The sequence below is a fragment of the Macaca mulatta genome, chromosome 7 (genome assembly GCF_049350105.2).
Source record: "Macaca mulatta isolate MMU2019108-1 chromosome 7, T2T-MMU8v2.0, whole genome shotgun sequence".
NCBI classification, from domain to species: Eukaryota; Metazoa; Chordata; class Mammalia; order Primates; family Cercopithecidae; genus Macaca; species Macaca mulatta.
In genome coordinates this window covers 29,534,034-29,551,715 of record NC_133412.1, presented here as the reverse complement: position 1 = coordinate 29,551,715, position 17,682 = coordinate 29,534,034, and the positions used below count along the sequence as shown (strand labels likewise).

The 17,682-nt window shown below is 48.3% G+C and overlaps 1 protein-coding gene across 10 annotated transcripts in view; it reads left to right on the top strand.

The window, feature by feature from the left end:
- MYO5C (myosin VC) overlaps positions 1-17,682 on the top strand; it is a 108,930-nt gene that overhangs the window by 45,254 nt on the left and 45,994 nt on the right. For all 10 annotated transcript variants that reach the window (XM_077939413.1, XM_077939412.1, XM_028850929.2 and 7 more), the window contains 10 exons: positions 2,541-2,624; positions 3,707-3,841; positions 4,285-4,382; positions 5,259-5,345; positions 5,837-5,948; positions 6,732-6,943; positions 9,194-9,359; positions 11,316-11,462; positions 13,511-13,675; positions 15,391-15,484. In XM_077939413.1, the coding sequence (XP_077795539.1) occupies positions 2,541-2,624; positions 3,707-3,841; positions 4,285-4,382; positions 5,259-5,345; positions 5,837-5,948; positions 6,732-6,943; positions 9,194-9,359; positions 11,316-11,462; positions 13,511-13,675; positions 15,391-15,484 (1,300 nt within the window). The remainder of the gene's footprint in view (positions 1-2,540; positions 2,625-3,706; positions 3,842-4,284; positions 4,383-5,258; positions 5,346-5,836; positions 5,949-6,731; positions 6,944-9,193; positions 9,360-11,315; positions 11,463-13,510; positions 13,676-15,390; positions 15,485-17,682) is intronic.

Genomic DNA, 17,682 nt, shown 5'->3' with positions numbered 1-17,682 from the left:
TCCTGGTTGGGTGTTGCCTTGGTAGGCTAGCCCAGTGCCAGGGCTCACGGGAATGACTTGTGCTTGTCTGTGTTTATTGCAGAGGCTGGTGCTGTGAGTCAGAGCTGGTCACTCCTGAGTGACTGATGGTGGAGGGAGGGGACAGCAACCTGGAAAGCTGTGATCACCTTTGTGTGCTCGCAGAGTACTGTAAAATATTAAAATATAGGATTGGCTGGGTGCAGTGGCTCACACCTGTAATCCTAACACTTTGGGAGGCTGAGGCGAGTGAATCGCTTGAGGCCAAAAATTCGAGACCAGTCTGGCCAACATGGCGAAACCCCGTCTCTACTAAAAAATACAAAAATTAGCCAGGCGTGGTGGCACGCACCTGTAATCCGAGCTACTCAGGTGACTGAGGCAGGAAAATTGCTGGAACCTGGGAGGCGGAGGTTGCAGTGAGCTGAGATCACGCCACTGCACTCCAGCCTGGCCGACAGAGTAAGACCCTGTCTCAAAAAAAAAAAAAAAAAAAAAAAAAGTTAAGTTTTTAGTGCTTAGACTTTTTCAGATGGGCTCCTGAAAAGATGCCTACGAAATGAATGATCATCACGAGGTCAGGAGATCGAGACCATCCTGGCTAACACGGTGAAACCCCGTCTCTACTAAAAAATACAAAAAAAAAACTAGCCGGGCGAGGTGGCGGGCGCCTGTAGTCCCAGCTACTCGGGAGGCTGAGGCAGGAGAATGGTCTAAACCCGGGAGGCGGAGCTTGCAGTGAGCTGAGATCCGGCCACTGCACCCCAGCCTGGGCGACAGAGCAAGACTCTGTCTCAAAAAAAAAAAAAAAAAAAAAAAAAAAAAAGAAATGAATGATCGTATGTTAAATTATATTTTCTAGCTATTGTCTTATAATATCAGGGTTCTGGTCCCATGGGAAAAGGGAGAGGGAAAGACCAGACTCCATAAAAAGCACATATGGGATTTCTTTTTTTTTTTTTTTTTGAGACGGAGTCTTGCTCTGTCGCCCAGGCTGGAGTGCAGTGGCCGGATCTCAGCTCACTGCAAGCTCCTCCTCCCGGGTTTATGCCATTCTCCTGCCTCAGCCTCCGGAGTAGCTGGGACTACAGGCGCCCGCCACCTCGCCCAGTTAGGTTTTTTTTGTATTTTTTTTAGTAGAGACGGGGTTTCACCGTGTTAGCCAGGATGGTCTCGATCTCCTGACCTCATGATCCACCCGTCTCGGCCTCCCAAAGTGCTGGGATAACAGGCTTGAGCCACCGCGCCCGGCCTGGGATTTCTTTCAAGGGTCTCTCTTTATAGGATGTAGTTTCTGTACATGTAAATTCTCTCACCTGCCACTTCCAGGAAGTCTCCCTTCAAAAAACTAGGCAGCGTTTGGGCTGGACTGTGGATTGATTGGTGGGAAGAACCCACACACGCTATGGGGTTAGATTAGGTTTTCGATCTCATTGGCCAGGGAAATCAGGTCATATTGAATGCAAGGCAGCTGAGCTTAGATGTGGCAACTCAGCACATCTTCCCTTTGGTCCCAGAGTCCCCAACAGAGGCACCAGCTGCCTGTGACACTGTCCCCACAGATGCTTGCCCGGACCAAGAAAGCTCTATATTTGCCACCTTTGCCTGTCTGTCCTAGTGGCTCACACCACCATTCTGGAAGAATTTGTACAACAATCCAGGTACTTCATTCACAAAGAAGTGTTTACAAACAGCCGGTGTTCCTGGATCTTAACCTACTGGCAAGAGTACTTCCTTGCCTGGGGTACAAAGCAGAGGCCATGCCCAGGAACCCTCTGCCTCCAGATTCCAGCACTCTCCCCTGTTTCCTCATTGTCAATTTTTAACATTAATTTTAATATGTTTTTAATTTATGAAAAATATATTATCACATATTAAGATATGCAATCCAGAGGCATAAACTACAGGGAGGTTGAATGTTTAAGCAGCCACCCTGGATATGCCATGGTTTGAGGGATTCGAGAAGCCTTACTCATCAGAAAGGGCAGCATGGAGAATTTTTCTAAGCCAGATTCAAGCAGTGCAAACGTTTACCCACTCTAAACCTGACTCCGAGGGCTTGGCGGCTCTCGAAGGCCCGGTGGTCAGCTGATCGGTTTTTCTATCCTTTCTACCACATTAATGTTGATTTAGGAAACGATGTCTGTTTGAACCCAGTGAACACCACTAAGCTTTTTCCTCCTCCTGGTGGCTTCAAAGGCAAAGGGAGACCTAAGTCAGGTGTTCTTGTATGAACTGCACATACCGCAGGGAGCAACGGGACCCCTGTGGCCAGAGGGAGCTGACAGGTGAGTGCAGAGTGATCAGCAGGCAGGTGAGAGATCCAGGTGGTAGGAGAGCAGACACATTCCCAGCTGATACATAATGGGGCTGCTGCGGTGGCGCACAGAAAACAGACCTCTTTTTGTAAGATCGCCTCTATAGCCTTTTTATTAATCTTTCTTTAAAAAGAGATGAAACTTGTGCTTAGAGCCTATATTCTTTGGCCTCTTTGGGAATAATTAATTGCTTCCTCTGTATAGGTAGAGTATAAATGTGAAGGTTTCCTGGAGAAGAACAGAGACACCGTCTATGACATGCTGGTCGAAATCCTGAGAGCAAGCAAGGTCTGTAAAGTCCTAGTGGTAACTAAAACTATTATATAATTGACATGGATCGAGATGTATATAAGGAAAGAGTAAGGGGAGAGAGAGAGTGTGTGTGTGTGTGTAAACTCTCTGGACAGTGGTAACTTGTAGCTCACAGTTACAAAAAGATAACTACTGTAAATCTACTGTATGCAAAATCAGAAATCAAACATGCAGATGACGGGAAGGACAGCTAATAGAACCATTAAAAAATCACAATTCCAACCACATGTGGTGGCTCACGCCTGTAATCCCAACACTTTGGGAGGCGGAGGTGGGTGGATTGCTCGAGGCCAGAAGTTTGAGACCAGCCTAGCCAAAAAGGCGAGACCCCATCTCTTCTAAAAATATAAAAAACATTAGCAGGGAGTGGTGACATGCCTGTAGTCCCAGGTACTTGGGAGGCTGAGGTGGGGAAGCCTGCTTGGCCCTGGGAGGTAGAGGCTGCAGTGAGCCATGATTGCACCACTGCACTCTAGCCTGGGTAACAGAGCAAGACCCTGTCTCAAAACAAAACAAAATATGAAATTCACTCTGAGAGAAGATAAGACATTTAAAGAAATAACTGATACAAAGCAGACGGTAGTAAGTGTTTTTAAAGATGTACAAATACAAGATGAAGACGGTTCAGAGAAGTTGGGATTCATTCATTCATTGTGAAGGGGGTGGGGCTGGAAAATATTTTAAGAGATTCATGGGTAGGGTTTGGATTTGCAGGGATGAGAATGTGGAGTAGGAGGGAGGAGATTGCAGGTGGAGACACAGAGTGAGCCAGGCACGGAGGTGAGAATAGTAGATGTTTCCACTTTCTGACACTTAGAGTGATACCCACATACAGACATTCACACACTTTTCTTCTCTGTTCCCATTCCTGGGAAAGAAGCCATGGGCCATCCCTAGGGAAGACGATCCTCTTGTGGAATTGAGATTTGGCTGTAGACGTTGGTGAGGTTGTTCACTGCCCACTAGTTTAGCTGGGTTGTCACCATTTATGTGGCTTGTATGAGTGAGGACTGTGGACAGTTGCTTTTGGACATTGAGATCCTCTCTGTTCCTTCCAGTTTCATCTCTGTGCCAACTTTTTTCAAGAAAATCCAGCTCCTCTTTCTCCTTTTGGTTCAATGATTACAGTTAAATCTGCAAAGCAAGTCATCAAGCCAAACAGCAAGCATTTCCGGACCACGGTTGGGAGCAAGGTACTGAGAATGTGTTTGAGAGTGAGGCTTCTAAAGGCAGGGCCAGGCCCTGGGGAGCCAGGGCACTCAGAGGACCCATATTCCAGGCCTGGACATGGATGGATGCTGGGGCTCTTCCAGTCTGACATGCACTCCACTGCAAAAAGTTCGTCGTCATCATACTTCCCCCTCCAAGGCAGCACGCACTGGAGCGAACCACACTTTTGCACAATAACATGGTTTATTCAGTTCTCTGCTGTCTGGGAGTATTAGTGTTCTGTCCAGAACGGTAGGACATGCTGATAAACCACAGTCATGGACTGAAACCTTTCATAAAAGGTGTTTACGCATGAGGTTAACTTTTCTTCCTATTGAGTAACTTAACAAGGTTGGGCTGCGTTTTGCCGTGATGTAAGCAGTAAATTATTTCAGAGCCATGTTTGATCTCTAGCTTTGTTTCCTAGTTCCGCAGCTCTCTGTACTTGCTCATGGAGACCCTCAATGCGACAACGCCCCACTACGTTCGATGCATCAAGCCAAATGATGAGAAGTTACCCTTCGAGTAAGTTCTTATACAACTCACAGTGAAGATGCGGGGACGCAGTTGCTGCCATAAAGTTGGAGAATTTGTTTCCAGTTGTCTTGAGATTTACCCTGTGTCTGGGTTTTTTTAGTGATTTAGAACAATGCTGCCCTTTACATAAAATGTTAGCTCAGCCCCTCTGGTTAAACCCCCTCATCTCCAGGGCTCAGCAAAAGGGCTAGATTTGAAAGAATCTTCTACAACTAAAGTTTTTGCAACTGAGCCAGAACCTGTTACTTGATTAAAAGGAGAATCAGTATGCGTGTTTGTAGAAGATCGTGGAAGGTCGGAAGATTTGTCCTCACACGTGATGGCATGAGGCATTATGCTTGTTCTCTGGGACCCCACAGAGGAGACCCAAACCCTGTGCATATAAGGTGTAACGAGTCCCTTGTAGCTTACTAGAGCTGAAAGAGGTGCCTAAAGGGGGATGAGCTGCCTATGGAGGTGGTGAGTGTGTCCGTGGGTCACCAGATGGGTGAGACCGAAGCTGCAGAGCCACCTGTTGGGTGTTTTGTGGAGGAAATTCAAGCATCAGTGGGTGCTTGGGCCAGGCGAGCTAGCACATTTCTTTCCACTTGGTTGTCGTTTGAAGCTCAACTCAAAGGCCGGTTCCCCCAAGGCCTTCTCCCTGCCACCTCCATCAGAGTCAGCTGCTCCTTTCTCTATATCCCACTGCACCTTTCTGGACTGTTTTGCAGAGGTGCTATTTTTCTTGGTCAGGCAATAGAAACGTACTAAGTACTGCTGGGTACCTGGCCCACGGTCACAGTCTAGGCGGGTCTGCTGTGCCTGCTTATGGGCATGTTGAGCAGTTACGTTGGCTTAACACATGATAACGTTGTCTTTTTTAAGATTTGACTCCAAAAGAATTGTTCAGCAGCTGCGAGCCTGCGGTGTTTTAGAAACGATTCGCATTAGTGCACAGAGCTACCCTTCCAGGTATGTTGTCCGTCCTTGTTTTTGGGGGGAAAAGTAGCCAACTTCAGAGCTATGCTGAGAACCAAGGACATGGCTGCCATGATTTTTGTCACATACTTTTGGCTTCTGTAAAGTGCCCCCAAGATTTTCCCACTGCCCTGTGGAAGTCCAGAAGAGGGTGAGAAATAGGCTTTGTGGGGGACGGAGGCCACCACCACCTCCTCACCCCATCACTGCATCTCGGCAGCTGCTGGTGACCCCGCTGCCTCCCCGGTGTGCTGGGGAAGACGCTGACTGGGAGAAGGAGCACGATTGCTGGAGCAGACAGTTGTGCTCAGGGTGGTCTTGGTAGTGTCCCAGGCAGGCAGGGTATCAAAGATCAGTGCCTTTATCCTCAGGACAGATTCCACCACCCCCGCCCTGTGACAACAGTGGCAGGTAAGGCAGTGGCATCCCCAGACACAACGCGCTTCCTCTGACACGCCTGGCTTTGATCCCCGTTGATTTTCCAGGTGGACATACATCGAGTTCTACAGTCGCTACGGCATTCTCATGACCAAGCAAGAGCTTTCCTTCAGCGATAAAAAGGAGGTGTGCAAGGCGGTTTTACACAGACTCATTCAGGTCAGTTTCCCCACCTCCTGCGATCGTGGTCTCCTTCCTGGAAGCACGTCTCCCAAACCTGCTGTTTTATCTTTGTCTCGGACGCTCAGGACTGTAATCATGAACGCCTGAGAGGAGAGAAAATGTGCCCGGAGCACTTGTCTGCTGGGGAGACTGTAGCAGAGCGTTCAATGGGCCATGAGTCCCTGTTAGGGACCCACATCCGAACCCTGGCCTCCCCAGTATCCTTGTGTCCTGCTTTGCTCTCCTACCATCTAACCCAGTCCTCCGTGGACCAGGCTTATAGGATATGGTCAACTGGGGTTGTCGCCAAGCCACATGGGCTCCAGGCATGGTGCCCAGTGTGGACTGACATCATTGCTGCAGTGATGAGTTGTGATGGGAAGGAGATGGGAAGTTACAAGGTCCAGCAAAAGGGATGGTGAAGAGAACCCAAAATGAAGACAGAAAACCAAACTTCCCCAGTTTCTTCTACTCCGATGTAGAGACCACGAGTGAGCGGCTGAGGTTCTCCGGCAGCCGAACTGAGAATTGCCACAAATGACACCCCCCTTCTCACCCACAGAGGGATTCCTCAGCCTAAGTCCCATTTCTCCCTCCAGGGTGACTTGAAACAAACAACTCAAAGTATACATTTCTAGATCATGATGTGAGTTTTTCTGCCTTAAATGTCAAAATCTCAATATTTCTGGCACCTTTGAATCCCTAAAGGTCTTTTCCAAATACTGTACTGTAGAAAATCTGAAAGATTTTAATTCTAACTGTATCATTTTTCTCTTCCAGGATTCTAATCAGTACCAGTTTGGTAAAACCAAAATTTTCTTCAGAGCAGGACAAGTGGCTTATTTAGAGAAACTTCGATTGGATAAACTGAGGCAGAGTTGTGTTGTGATACAAAAGCACATTCGTGGCTGGCTCCAGAGGAAAAAATTCCTCCGGGAGAGACGAGCCGCCCTGATAATCCAGCGGTACTTCCGGGGTCAGCAAACCGTGAGGTGTGTTGGAATCAAGGAACACATGTGGAACTGTGGGGCTTTCTGTGCTGATTATCTCCAGGGGGAGGACCCATCAAGGACAAGGGACCCTTCTCTTGTGACCCAGGGTGCAGACATGCAGGGGTCCCCTTGGTGGTCATGAGCACTGGGGCAAGAAGGGTTCATCTCTCAGGGGCAGTAGTGCTGGCTCTGCCTGGCGTCTATGTGGTGAGCCGACACCCAGGGCCCTGCAGGGACGAAGCCCTGGTGAGAGTGTTACTGAGGAGAGTCAGGGTTCTGGAAGCTCAGGGAGAGGCCCGGGGCCCCTTTCCTGTGGGAACTGAAAATGCCTAACGCCAGCAAGGTCCTAGTGAAGATCCAAAGGACAGATGTCAAGAATAGCCAGTGATCAGCCTGCCAGCAACAGGTGGGGTGCACCATGGCAGAGGGGGTCCCTGGCAAGGCGTGGCAGCAAACCAATCGCAGAACCCCTGAGCAGGAAGACCACAGCAGCCCCAGCCAAGCCAAGGGCTGAGGGGAGGGCGATCCACCAGCTGTACTGATCCCACCTGGCTTGAGGGGTCCTGAGAGTCCACACGACCCTGCCAGCCCACTGAAGGACCACGGTCATTTCGGGACTTCCAGGGCTTTGGCGTACCTGCTGGAAAGCACGAGACCAGGGTGCCCCTAGATAAACTGTATGTTTCTCTCTGCCTGCCCTGCCCCTTCCTTGGGATGCTGTGAGGATGCTTGAGAAGGCTGGTGTTTAGGATCAGGCTGCATCTGCAAGCCTGACTTCTTCCTGAGCTGGAGGATGACCAGTGGCAGCCTCTGGCCTTCTGTGCATGACCAGCGTGGTGTGGCATGGACACACGGCTGGGCTGGCTCGCCCTCCTGTGCTTCTGGGCCCAGTTGATAACAGCAGTCTCTGGGGAAGGAAACCATAGTTATCTTCCCTGCCAAGGCTATGCTCCCTTCCTATTTGGGGCTCACCAGGGCCTGATCATCCTGCCCTGCTGGCCTCTTGCCTGTCCCACTGATTCCATCCCACTCCTGCCCCCAGTTTAGTTCACAGCATCACCTACCTTGTACTCTGATGGCACCATGCTCCACCTCCCACCTCCTTCCCATCTTCCTACATCAAAGCCTGATTGAGCCACTGCCCTGCACCTGCCTTTAAGGCCCCTGTTTCCTACAGAATAGCATTCAGTCTCTGACGTGATATTCAAAGCCCTCCATAGCGTGGGTGCATTCATAAGAATGGAAGCTCCATGAGGGCAGGGGCCACACTTGTCTGGTCATCCATACCTGGACCTAGCATGGTGGCGGTCATAGAAGGTGTTCAACAAATATGTTTTTAAAATAACAAATGGTGCCCATCTATTTCTCTAACCTCATCGACGTCTAATTTTCTTCATCCATCTTATTCTAGTGATTCCAAACAAACTCCTTCTCTGAATATTTCAGGCACTGCAGGGCCTCCATGCCTTTACTCATGCTGGTCCCTCATCCCGAAAGCCTTTTCCAGCCTTCACTGTGTACAGACATCCTACTCTATCATGGGCTGGTTCACGTATCAGCTTTCCCCAAGCAGAATAACTGTTTTTTCCCCTCTCACTTACAGATCTAGTTAGTTGGTATTTTATTTTTCTTTTTTCTTGGCCGTTTATTAGTCTTTCTGTACGTGAGGCTGTCAATTCTAAAGGCAAGAACATCATCTTCACCTCTAGTCATTTAGACAGAGGCAGCAAACTTTTTCTGTAAAGGACCAGATGATCATTATTTAAGGCGTTGGGGTCTTGCAGTCTTTCCTGCTGCTGAGGCATGAAAGCAGCCATGGTTGATACGTAAATAATAGATGTGGCTGTGTTCCAGTAAAGCTTGATAAGGACAGGTGGTAGCCATCGTTGGCCAGCCCTGATCTGGAGCCTCCAGCACGATTTCTCACATGAATGAATGAGTACATGAATGAGCAAGTGCAGCGCCAGTGCACGGTCTCATCGTGGTCTCTGTGGGTACCTGAGTGGAGGCGAATCGATTGGCCTGAATGGGAAGCGTGTGAAAGTTCCCATGTGGTTCTTCAAGGAGAGGGAACTGGGGACTGGCCTCAAGTAGTCATTAGAATAAAAAACCGCTCACAGAATTTAATATGGAGAGGTGCAAAATATTTGAACCTTCCTTACTAAACACATGCTAGCCAAGCTTGCAGCTGTGTGATGGAAGTTGATGCTCTGTGGATAACAGACTCACTCTTCATCCTTGTTAATCAAGGAAAGCTATTACTGCAGTGGCCTTAAAAGAAGCCTGGGCAGCCATAATCATTCAGAAGCACTGCCGCGGGTATCTTGTTCGCAACCTGTATCAGCTGATTCGCGTGGCCACCATCACCATCCAGGCCTACACCCGAGGATTCCTGGCAAGGAGGAGGTATCGAAAGGTAAGGCCAACCTCTCTCTAGAGGAGGGGAGGGTGTACGGGCCTTCCTTACTGAGAACAAAACGGGCCAGGGAAAGACTCCACTGTGGGCAACCTCACTTCGTACAAAGTGTCAGCCAAGCCAGAAAGATTCTCCCAGGTGCTGTGGCTCAGGCCTGTAGTCCCAACTGGACATCAGGGAGCTGAAATGGGAGGATTCCTTGAGTCCAGGAGTTCGAGGCTGCAGTGAGCTATGATCATGCCAGTACACTGCAGCCTGCATGGGCAACAGAAGGAGACCCGGTCTCTCTCTCTCTCTCTCTCTCTCTCACACACACACACACACACACATGCACACACACACACCAGTTGCACTGTTGGTTTCTCTTTCTCCCAGTTGGCCCCAAAGAGACCACACCAAAGGAAAGTAAATTTTAAGCCAATAATGTGCACCTAACAGACCTCACCTAAAGCAGAGACTGGGTGGGGAAAGAAACTTTAAAAGATCAGCACACTGGCCGGGCGCGGTGGCTCGTGCCTGTAAATCCCAGCACTTCGGAAGGCCGAGGCGAGCGGATCACAAGGTCAGGAGATCGAGACCATCCTGGCTAACACAGTGAAACCCCATCTCTACTAAAAATACAAAAAATTAGCCTGGCGTGGTGGCGGGCGCCTGTAGTCCCAGCTACTCAGGAGGCTGAGGCAGGAGAATGGCGTGAACCCGGGAGGCGGAGCTTGCAGTGAACCAAGATCGCGCCACTGCACTCCAGCCCAGGTGACAGAGCGAGACTCCGTTTCAAAAAAAAAAAAAAAAAATCAGCACACTGCCACCCCACAGACTGTAGAGAGCTCTCACAGCCAGATGAGATGGCCAGGGTACCCAACTCCAAAGAAACAAATTCAAAGTAATATAAAATTGAACAAGTTTTCCACATACGCTATTCAAGATTTCTCCAGCACTAATACAAAGCACAATGAGATGGCTCTTTTAGAGGCAGCAGCTTTAGACCCAGAAAAGGGTGATGAGATGAGTTTCGTATGGCAAAAACGTAATTTTCTTTCTTTCAAGGAGGCAGGAGAGCAATAAGTGTTCACTTCAACATGAGGGGTGCATGATCCATCCCGTGAGTGGATGGGAAAGGGGTTGAGATAGGACAAAAGTTTGGTCTCAGAGATTTCACGGTCTTAATTTGGTCACTTCTGATGAAAAACTAAAGTTGTCCAAAGACACTTTAAAGCCGAAAACCTGAACAGTATATTTTGGGGGTTTCTTTCTGGCTAACTCCTAGAATCACCTTTTTTAAAAAAAAAAAAAAAAAGTATTTATTTTTGAGACAAGTCTCACTCTATTGCTCAGGCTGGAGTGCAGTGGCACAATCATGGCTCACTGCAGCCTCAGCCTCCCAGGCTCAAGCAATCCTCCCATCTCGGCCTCCTGAGTAGCTGGGACCACAGGCGTGAGCCACCATGCCCAGCTAATTTTTTTTTTTTTTTTTTTTTTGGTAGAGAATGAGTCTGTCTGTGTTGCCAAGGCTAGTCTTGAGCTCCTGGGCTAAAGGGATCCTCATGCCTCAGCCTCCTGAGTAGCTAGGACTACAGGTACATGCCACGACACCTGGCTAATTTTTGAAATTTTTTTGTAGAGATAAGGTATTGCTATGTTGCCTAGGCTGGTCTTGAACTCCTGGCCTCAAGTGATCTTCCCTCCTGGGCCTCCCAAAGCACTGGGATTACAGGTGTGAGCCATAAACGTGGCCCTAATGCAACTGTTTTGATGCTGAATATGACAAGTATCTTTTTGAAATAACTAGTCTCTCCAAAAAAGAAAAAAGAAAAAGAAAAGAAAAAAAGAAAGTTATAGCAGAGACCGATTTCTTGGGACATGGATTTCTCATACCATTTTTTACCAACAATAGTAAGACTGTTTTAGAGAAGCAGTTGGGGTCCAGTTTATATTTCACAAAACCTTGTTTTAAAGATGCTGGAGGAACACAAGGCTGTGATCCTGCAGAAATACGCACGGGCGTGGCTGGCCAGACGCAGATTCCAGAGTATCCGACGATTCGTGCTCAATATTCAGCTTACTTACAGGGTCCAGCGTTTGCAGAAAAAACTGGAAGATCAGGTAGGTGCTCATAGTGCATCTTTTACATTTACTTTTTCTTACATGGCTGTAGTTTGTTCTGGAGCAGTTCCTTAGCTGTGCTATTAAAATGTATGCCCATGTTAGGAGGTTCAGTTTACGTGGACCACCTGAGCTAGGAAACAGAGGTACACTGTAAAGGGTTGCTGCCTGTGGTGGTGTAGGTTATATACTGCACAAATGTGCCTACCTCAGAGGGCAGGTGGGGCTGAGTCCAGCCTGGCTCCACTTGCCAAGGCAGGTGTCCCTGTGTGAAGTTGTGTTGCCTTGAGGCGAAGGTACCTCCTCATTTGCTCAAAGATGCTGTCTGCATGCCAAGCGTGCTGCCTCGGGATGACATCAGCTCAGAGGAGCTGCCATTTCTAATTTTCCCACAGGTGCCTTAGGGTCTAGCTGCAGCCCTGCCTAGTTTGAGAAGATTCCCCATACCATTCCCACTGGTATGAAAAGAAACATCCAAGGCCAGGCGTGTTGGCTCACGCCTGTAATCCCAGCACTTTGGGAGGCCATGCGGGGGTTGGCAGATCACCTGAGGTCAGGACTTTGAGACCAGCCTGACCAACATTGTGAAATCCCATCTGTACTAAAAATATAAAATTAGCCAGGCGTGGTGGTGCGTGCCTGTCATCCCAGCTACTCGGGAGGCTGAGGCAGGAGAATCACTTGAACCCGGGAGGCAGAGGTTGCAGTGAGCCGAGATCACGCCACTGCACTCCAGCCTGGGCAACAAGAGCAAAACTCCGTCTCAAAAAAAACAAAAGAAATATCCAGCTGGGCGCGGTGGCTCAAGCCTGTAATCCCAGCACTTTGGGAGCCTGAGGCGGGCGGATCACGAGGTCAGGAGATCGAGACCATCCTGGCTAACACGGTGAAACCCTGTCTTTACTAAAAATACAAAAAATTAGCCGGGTGTCGTGGCAGGCGCCTGTAGTTCCAGCTACTCGGGAGGCTGAGCCAGGAGAATGGTGTGGACCCGGGAGGTGGAGCTTGCAGTGAGCTGAGATTGTGCCACTGCACTCCAGCCTGGGCAACAGAGAGTGAGACTCCATCTCAAAAAGCAAACAAAAAAGAAAAGAAAAGAAAAATCCGTATGCTGTGGAACACACAGTGTCCAGATCCATAAAACTCACTCGCAGGCTCTCCACTAATCCTGAGGCTCTCCTAAGGTGAACTTTAAACTTAGCCCTAAGCTGTACCACAGGGGTCCTGAACGAAAGGGTGAGTGGGTGAACAAATAGATTTGGCATCTGATGGGGTTTCCCTCAGTGTGCTGTTGTGTAACAGGCCTGCCTGCTACACAGCTTGTTCAGAATAACACTTAAAAATAGCCGCAGCTGGCCAGGAGCAATGCCTGGTGGGAGTACCGATGCTGCCTGTCCTAGGTGTGTTAGTTTGCTAGGACTGTCATAGCAAAGTATCATTGACTGGGTGGCTTAAACAACAGAAATTTACTGTCTTATGGTTTTGGAGGCTGGAGGTCCCATATCAAGGTTTTGGCAGGGTTGGTTTCTTCTGTGGCGTCTCTCCTTAGCTTGTAGATGGCTGCCACCTCTGTCTGTCTTCACATGATCTTCCCTCCATGCCTGTGTCTGTGTCTTAATCCCCTTTTCTTCTAAGGACACCAATCATATTGGACTAGGGCTCACCCTGAGGGCTGGTTTTACCTTAATTCCCTCTCTAAAGACCCTGTCTTCAAAACAGCGATATTCCTAGGTTCAGGGGTTAGGACTTCAACAAATGAATTTTGGGGGGCACAGTTCAGCCTGTAATAGTAAGGTTGTCCTGGTTCGCCAGAATTGGAAACTTCTCACATTAAAATAGCCACCAGTTTGGGAAGACATGGACCCAGCAAGATCTGCCATACTGTTTCACCACAGAGAAGATGCTAACAAATGTCAGTGCAGTGATAAGTGTGATCAGCGTAAAGCAACCTCTCAAATTTGGATGCCATGTCAAAGGCTATGAGAATTAAATGGAACAGTGTCTTTGTTTGAATAAACCTCTAAACATCTGAATTTTCTTTTCTCTAGAACAAAGAAAACCATGGGCTGGTGGAGAAGCTGACCAGCCTGGCTGCTCTTCGAGCCGGGGATGTGGAAAAGATTCAGAAGCTGGAAGCAGAACTAGAAAGAGCAGCCGCCCACAGGCGAAGTTATGAGGAGAAGGGGAAGAGATACAGGGATGCTGTGGAGGAGGTCAGCTGCGGGCGCGTGAGACGGGATGGAAACACGTGGACTCTCTGTGGAAAAGATGAGCGCTGCAGGCTTTTCCTATGAAGTGGATTTCTGCAGAGCAAATCAGATTTTGCTATCAACTTCCATTACCAAAGGGAGCCTACCTTTTAGGAAGAGCGAGATCAGAGGATTAGAGTCTAGGGGAAGGGAGGAGGTTAATAAAGAGAGAAATGCAACATAGGTTTTCTCTTTCGAGTTTTGCAAAGTGATGATAGAGCCCTGGCTGACTGCTTCCCTTTCTTCCAGGATGACCTTGGTCTCCTCTCACTTGTCCTTAAGGTCTATGCCCTGGAAACATCTTCCCCTGAACAGCGATGCGAAGCTAGGGTAGGGTTTTCATCTCTGGTGTAGTGAAAACAGCAGTCAGCATAAAAACCAGATGCCCTAGATTCAAATCTTGCCTTTGTCTGGCTGGGCAGCCTTGGCTAAAGTCCCTTACCCTCTCTGAATTTTAGTTTCCTCATATAAAAAAATGAGAATAACAAAAAAGGACTGACAGAATTGTTGTGAGAATAAAATCATTAGATTAAATACTTTAGCCAAATGCCTACCATAATGAATTTTAGTTTCCTCCTGTATAAAATGAGAATAACAAAAAGAGATTGACAGAATTTTGTGAGAATAAAATGGTCAGATGAAATAAGTTAGCCAAATGCCTGTGGTGAGTCCCTGCAAAAGTGTGAGCCAGTGTGTTCTAAGAAGGTGATCTTTATTACCATCCACTCTGCCGCATTTTGGGTTTTTGTTTTTTTTTTTTTAGACGGAGTCTCGCTCTGTCACCCAGGCTGGAGTGCAGTGTGGTGGCACGATTGCAGCCCACTGCAACCTCTGCCTCCCGGGTTCAAGCAATTCTCCTTCCTCAGCCTCCCAAGGAGTAGCTGGGATTACAGGCACACACCACAACACCCGGCTAATTTTTTGTATTTTTAATAGAGGTGGGGTTTCACCATGTTGGCCAGGCTGGTCTCGAACTCCTGACCTCCAGTGATCCACCCCCGCTTGATCTCCCAAAGTGCAGGGATTACAGGCGTGAGCCACTGCACCCGGCCTCTGCTGCATTTTCAAAGTCCTAGCATCCAGGGTTGGTGGATTGGAGGCCCAGAAGACATCCCTTTGCCCTCCCCATGCCCCGGTGCTGGGTGCACCAACACTGCTGCCGTGGGCATCGCCAGCTGCCAGTCACCATCAGTCAGCACCACGGGCCTGCTGCCAGCCCAGCAGACACTTTACCAGGAGAAGCCAAAATGATAGGAATTCTGCTGCGCTCACACATCCTTCGTGAGTCATAACAATTGCAAAGTGTGAATCCCTTTACGCCATCAACTGCGTAATCGTAGCATATTCGATATATAAAGTCCCCTGGCTATTGAGAAGCTCGGCAAAAGGAAGAGGTATGTCCCTGACATTGAGGAGGTCTTGGATGTATCCTTTCTCCTTGTTTCAGCCCTTGCTGGCCAGGTCGGGAATAGTGTCACCTTTGAAGTCATGTTGAGCCCTTGCATGTGAAACTAATGGCAGCGTCTTACAGTGGGCTGGTGCTAGCTGTTATCTATGGACAGGAGCTGAGAAAAAATAAACTAATTTAAGAATATACATCTTTTTGCCAAGAAAGGCAATGGTGACAGCTTGAAGTGAGGTTTTCAAAAAAGTTTGTTTTTCCCCCTTCCCTCTGCTAGAAGTTGGCAAAGCTTCAGAAGCATAATTCAGAACTGGAAACACAGAAAGACCAAATACAGCTGAAGCTTCAAGAGAAGACTGAAGAGTTGAAAGGTAAAGCTCGGGGGGCACAAATCCAGACATTCACTGATTTAGTCACTCAGTAAACAGTACTGGGGGTGACCAGTTTTAGAACCAGGGGTCTCTGGTGTACACTTAGTTTAGTGAGACAATTTTTGCTCACAAGGAATAGCCATATTTAAGTCGTGGTAACTTTACCCTACAGATTCGTCTGTTTTATTTCCGTCTTTTGTCAGACAGCACAGCAATTCCTCTCTGTGCCTCAGAACTTCCTGGGCCCTTTGCAAAGTGCAGATGGTCGGACCATGAGCCCGGAGCTTTTGCATCGGGAAATGGGTGTGTGTGTGTCTGTGTGTGCGCATGGGTGTGTAGTGGTGTCAGAGGTGGTTCAGATGTCTAATTTTAGAAAACTTTTATGGTAATCCTGATGTGCAGTCAGAGTAATGCTGTGGTCATGTTTGGTGCTCACCAAAGATTTGCAGAAAAAATTCAGATCTGTCAGAGTTAATTAGCCTAAGTGATACCCATGTCCTCTGCTACTGTCCTGCCCAGAGTGAAGGGCAGACCCTGGAACCAGTAGGTATCACTTCCTTTAGGGGTGTGGAACAGCTATGCTTAGCCTAGCTCTATACATTTGAGCTTTTCAGCTCAAATTCAACTTGACAATACTTACTTGCTGTATCCCAGAAAAGGCAACAGGCAACAGAGCCTGGCGGTCCCTGACCACATAGTTTAAATCACCACTGTCGGTGATCTTGCCTAGGGATCTCTTCCTTGAGCTCCAACGTGGGGGCGGCAGGAGCACGAGGGTTCAGGCCTGGGGATTCTGCACACACCTCCGGCCCAGCAGATGGTGGATATGATGGGAGCCAGAGGAGCGCAGAGCCCTGGAAGTTCAGGGCAGAGAGTGGGAGGAGCGAATGTTAGTGAAGAGGGAGTAAACAACCTGACACCAGGGCACTGGGGCAGGAAAGGCTGTGCCCTCCTGTTCCAGGTAGTGTGTGCCCTCCACCCTGTCTCTGTAGGGCTGATGGTGTGGGCACCGGAGCCATGCGAATGTCAGAGATGAACAGGAGCATGTCAGAGGTCCGGGAGTAAACCTTGAACCTGAGTTAGGAAAGGGTTTCCCCACCTCCACCCTTTTTATTACAGCACACTTCTCTTGGGTGGTGGTTGTGGGTTTTTTCCCCCCTAATTTCAAGTAGAATTTCCCACAAGGGCATTTACATTCTCAGGAATATAACCTGAAAATTATGTTTCTGAGACCATGTCGTGTTTGGGTGAGTAATTTTACATCCTCTTCCAAAAAGTCCATGAAAACTTTCAACGTAATATTTATAAACTGCTTATCCTGTGCGCTTCCTCCCTCCTGGCAAACAGTGTTTTGTGAGCAGCACCAACCTTTACCTATGCTTGTGACTTAAGACCCAGGGATGCTCTCAAATGCTGTTTCCCCTTTTTGAGATTCTGACTTAACATGGACATAATCCCGTTCCCCTTGAGAAGTAAATCACATTTGAGCAGCTTCTGTAGCCCATCTGCAAATGGCCCAAGATGGTAAGCACTAGAATTAAAGCCAGTGCTTTTGGTTAATTGAAAATTGAAGTTATATCAAACGTGTTGGCTTCTAAATTAAAGCTTGAGCATCTCCCCCAGTATTTCCTGGCTGCCTCACAACGTTCTGAAGCAGTCATTTTGATTCAGAAACATTTGGCACTACGTTAGACAAACTATTAAACCGTTGGCTTAAAAAAAAAAGTAATTTGGAGAATCGCTATCGACACTGCACCCCGAGGACTCCTTCTGGGGCGGGGCTCAGAGGTGAGGTAGATCTCAAGGATGAGACGTCAGCTCAGTGCAAACAGGAGCATCGCCGTTTGAGGGGCTGCATTGCCTTTCTCCCATTTTGATGATCCCTGTGGCATACGGGTGTGTTGGGAATGTGGGGTTGTCACAGCCATGGAACGTCCTGCCCCTCGGCCTGCAGACTTTGTGTTTGCAACTCTTGTATTTCAGTGCTAACAGCTGCCTTTTTGTACTTCCTCTTTCCCAGACATTTAATTATTTTCTTGGTTATCACAGATGAGTGGTTCTCAGCTTTGCTGCCGCCTCACCCCCAGACATTTGGCAATGTCTGGAACCAATTTGGGTTGTCACAACCGGAGCAGAGGTGCTGCTGGCTTCTAGAGGGTAGAAGCCAGGGATGGGCAGCCCCCTCTCCACAGCAAAGA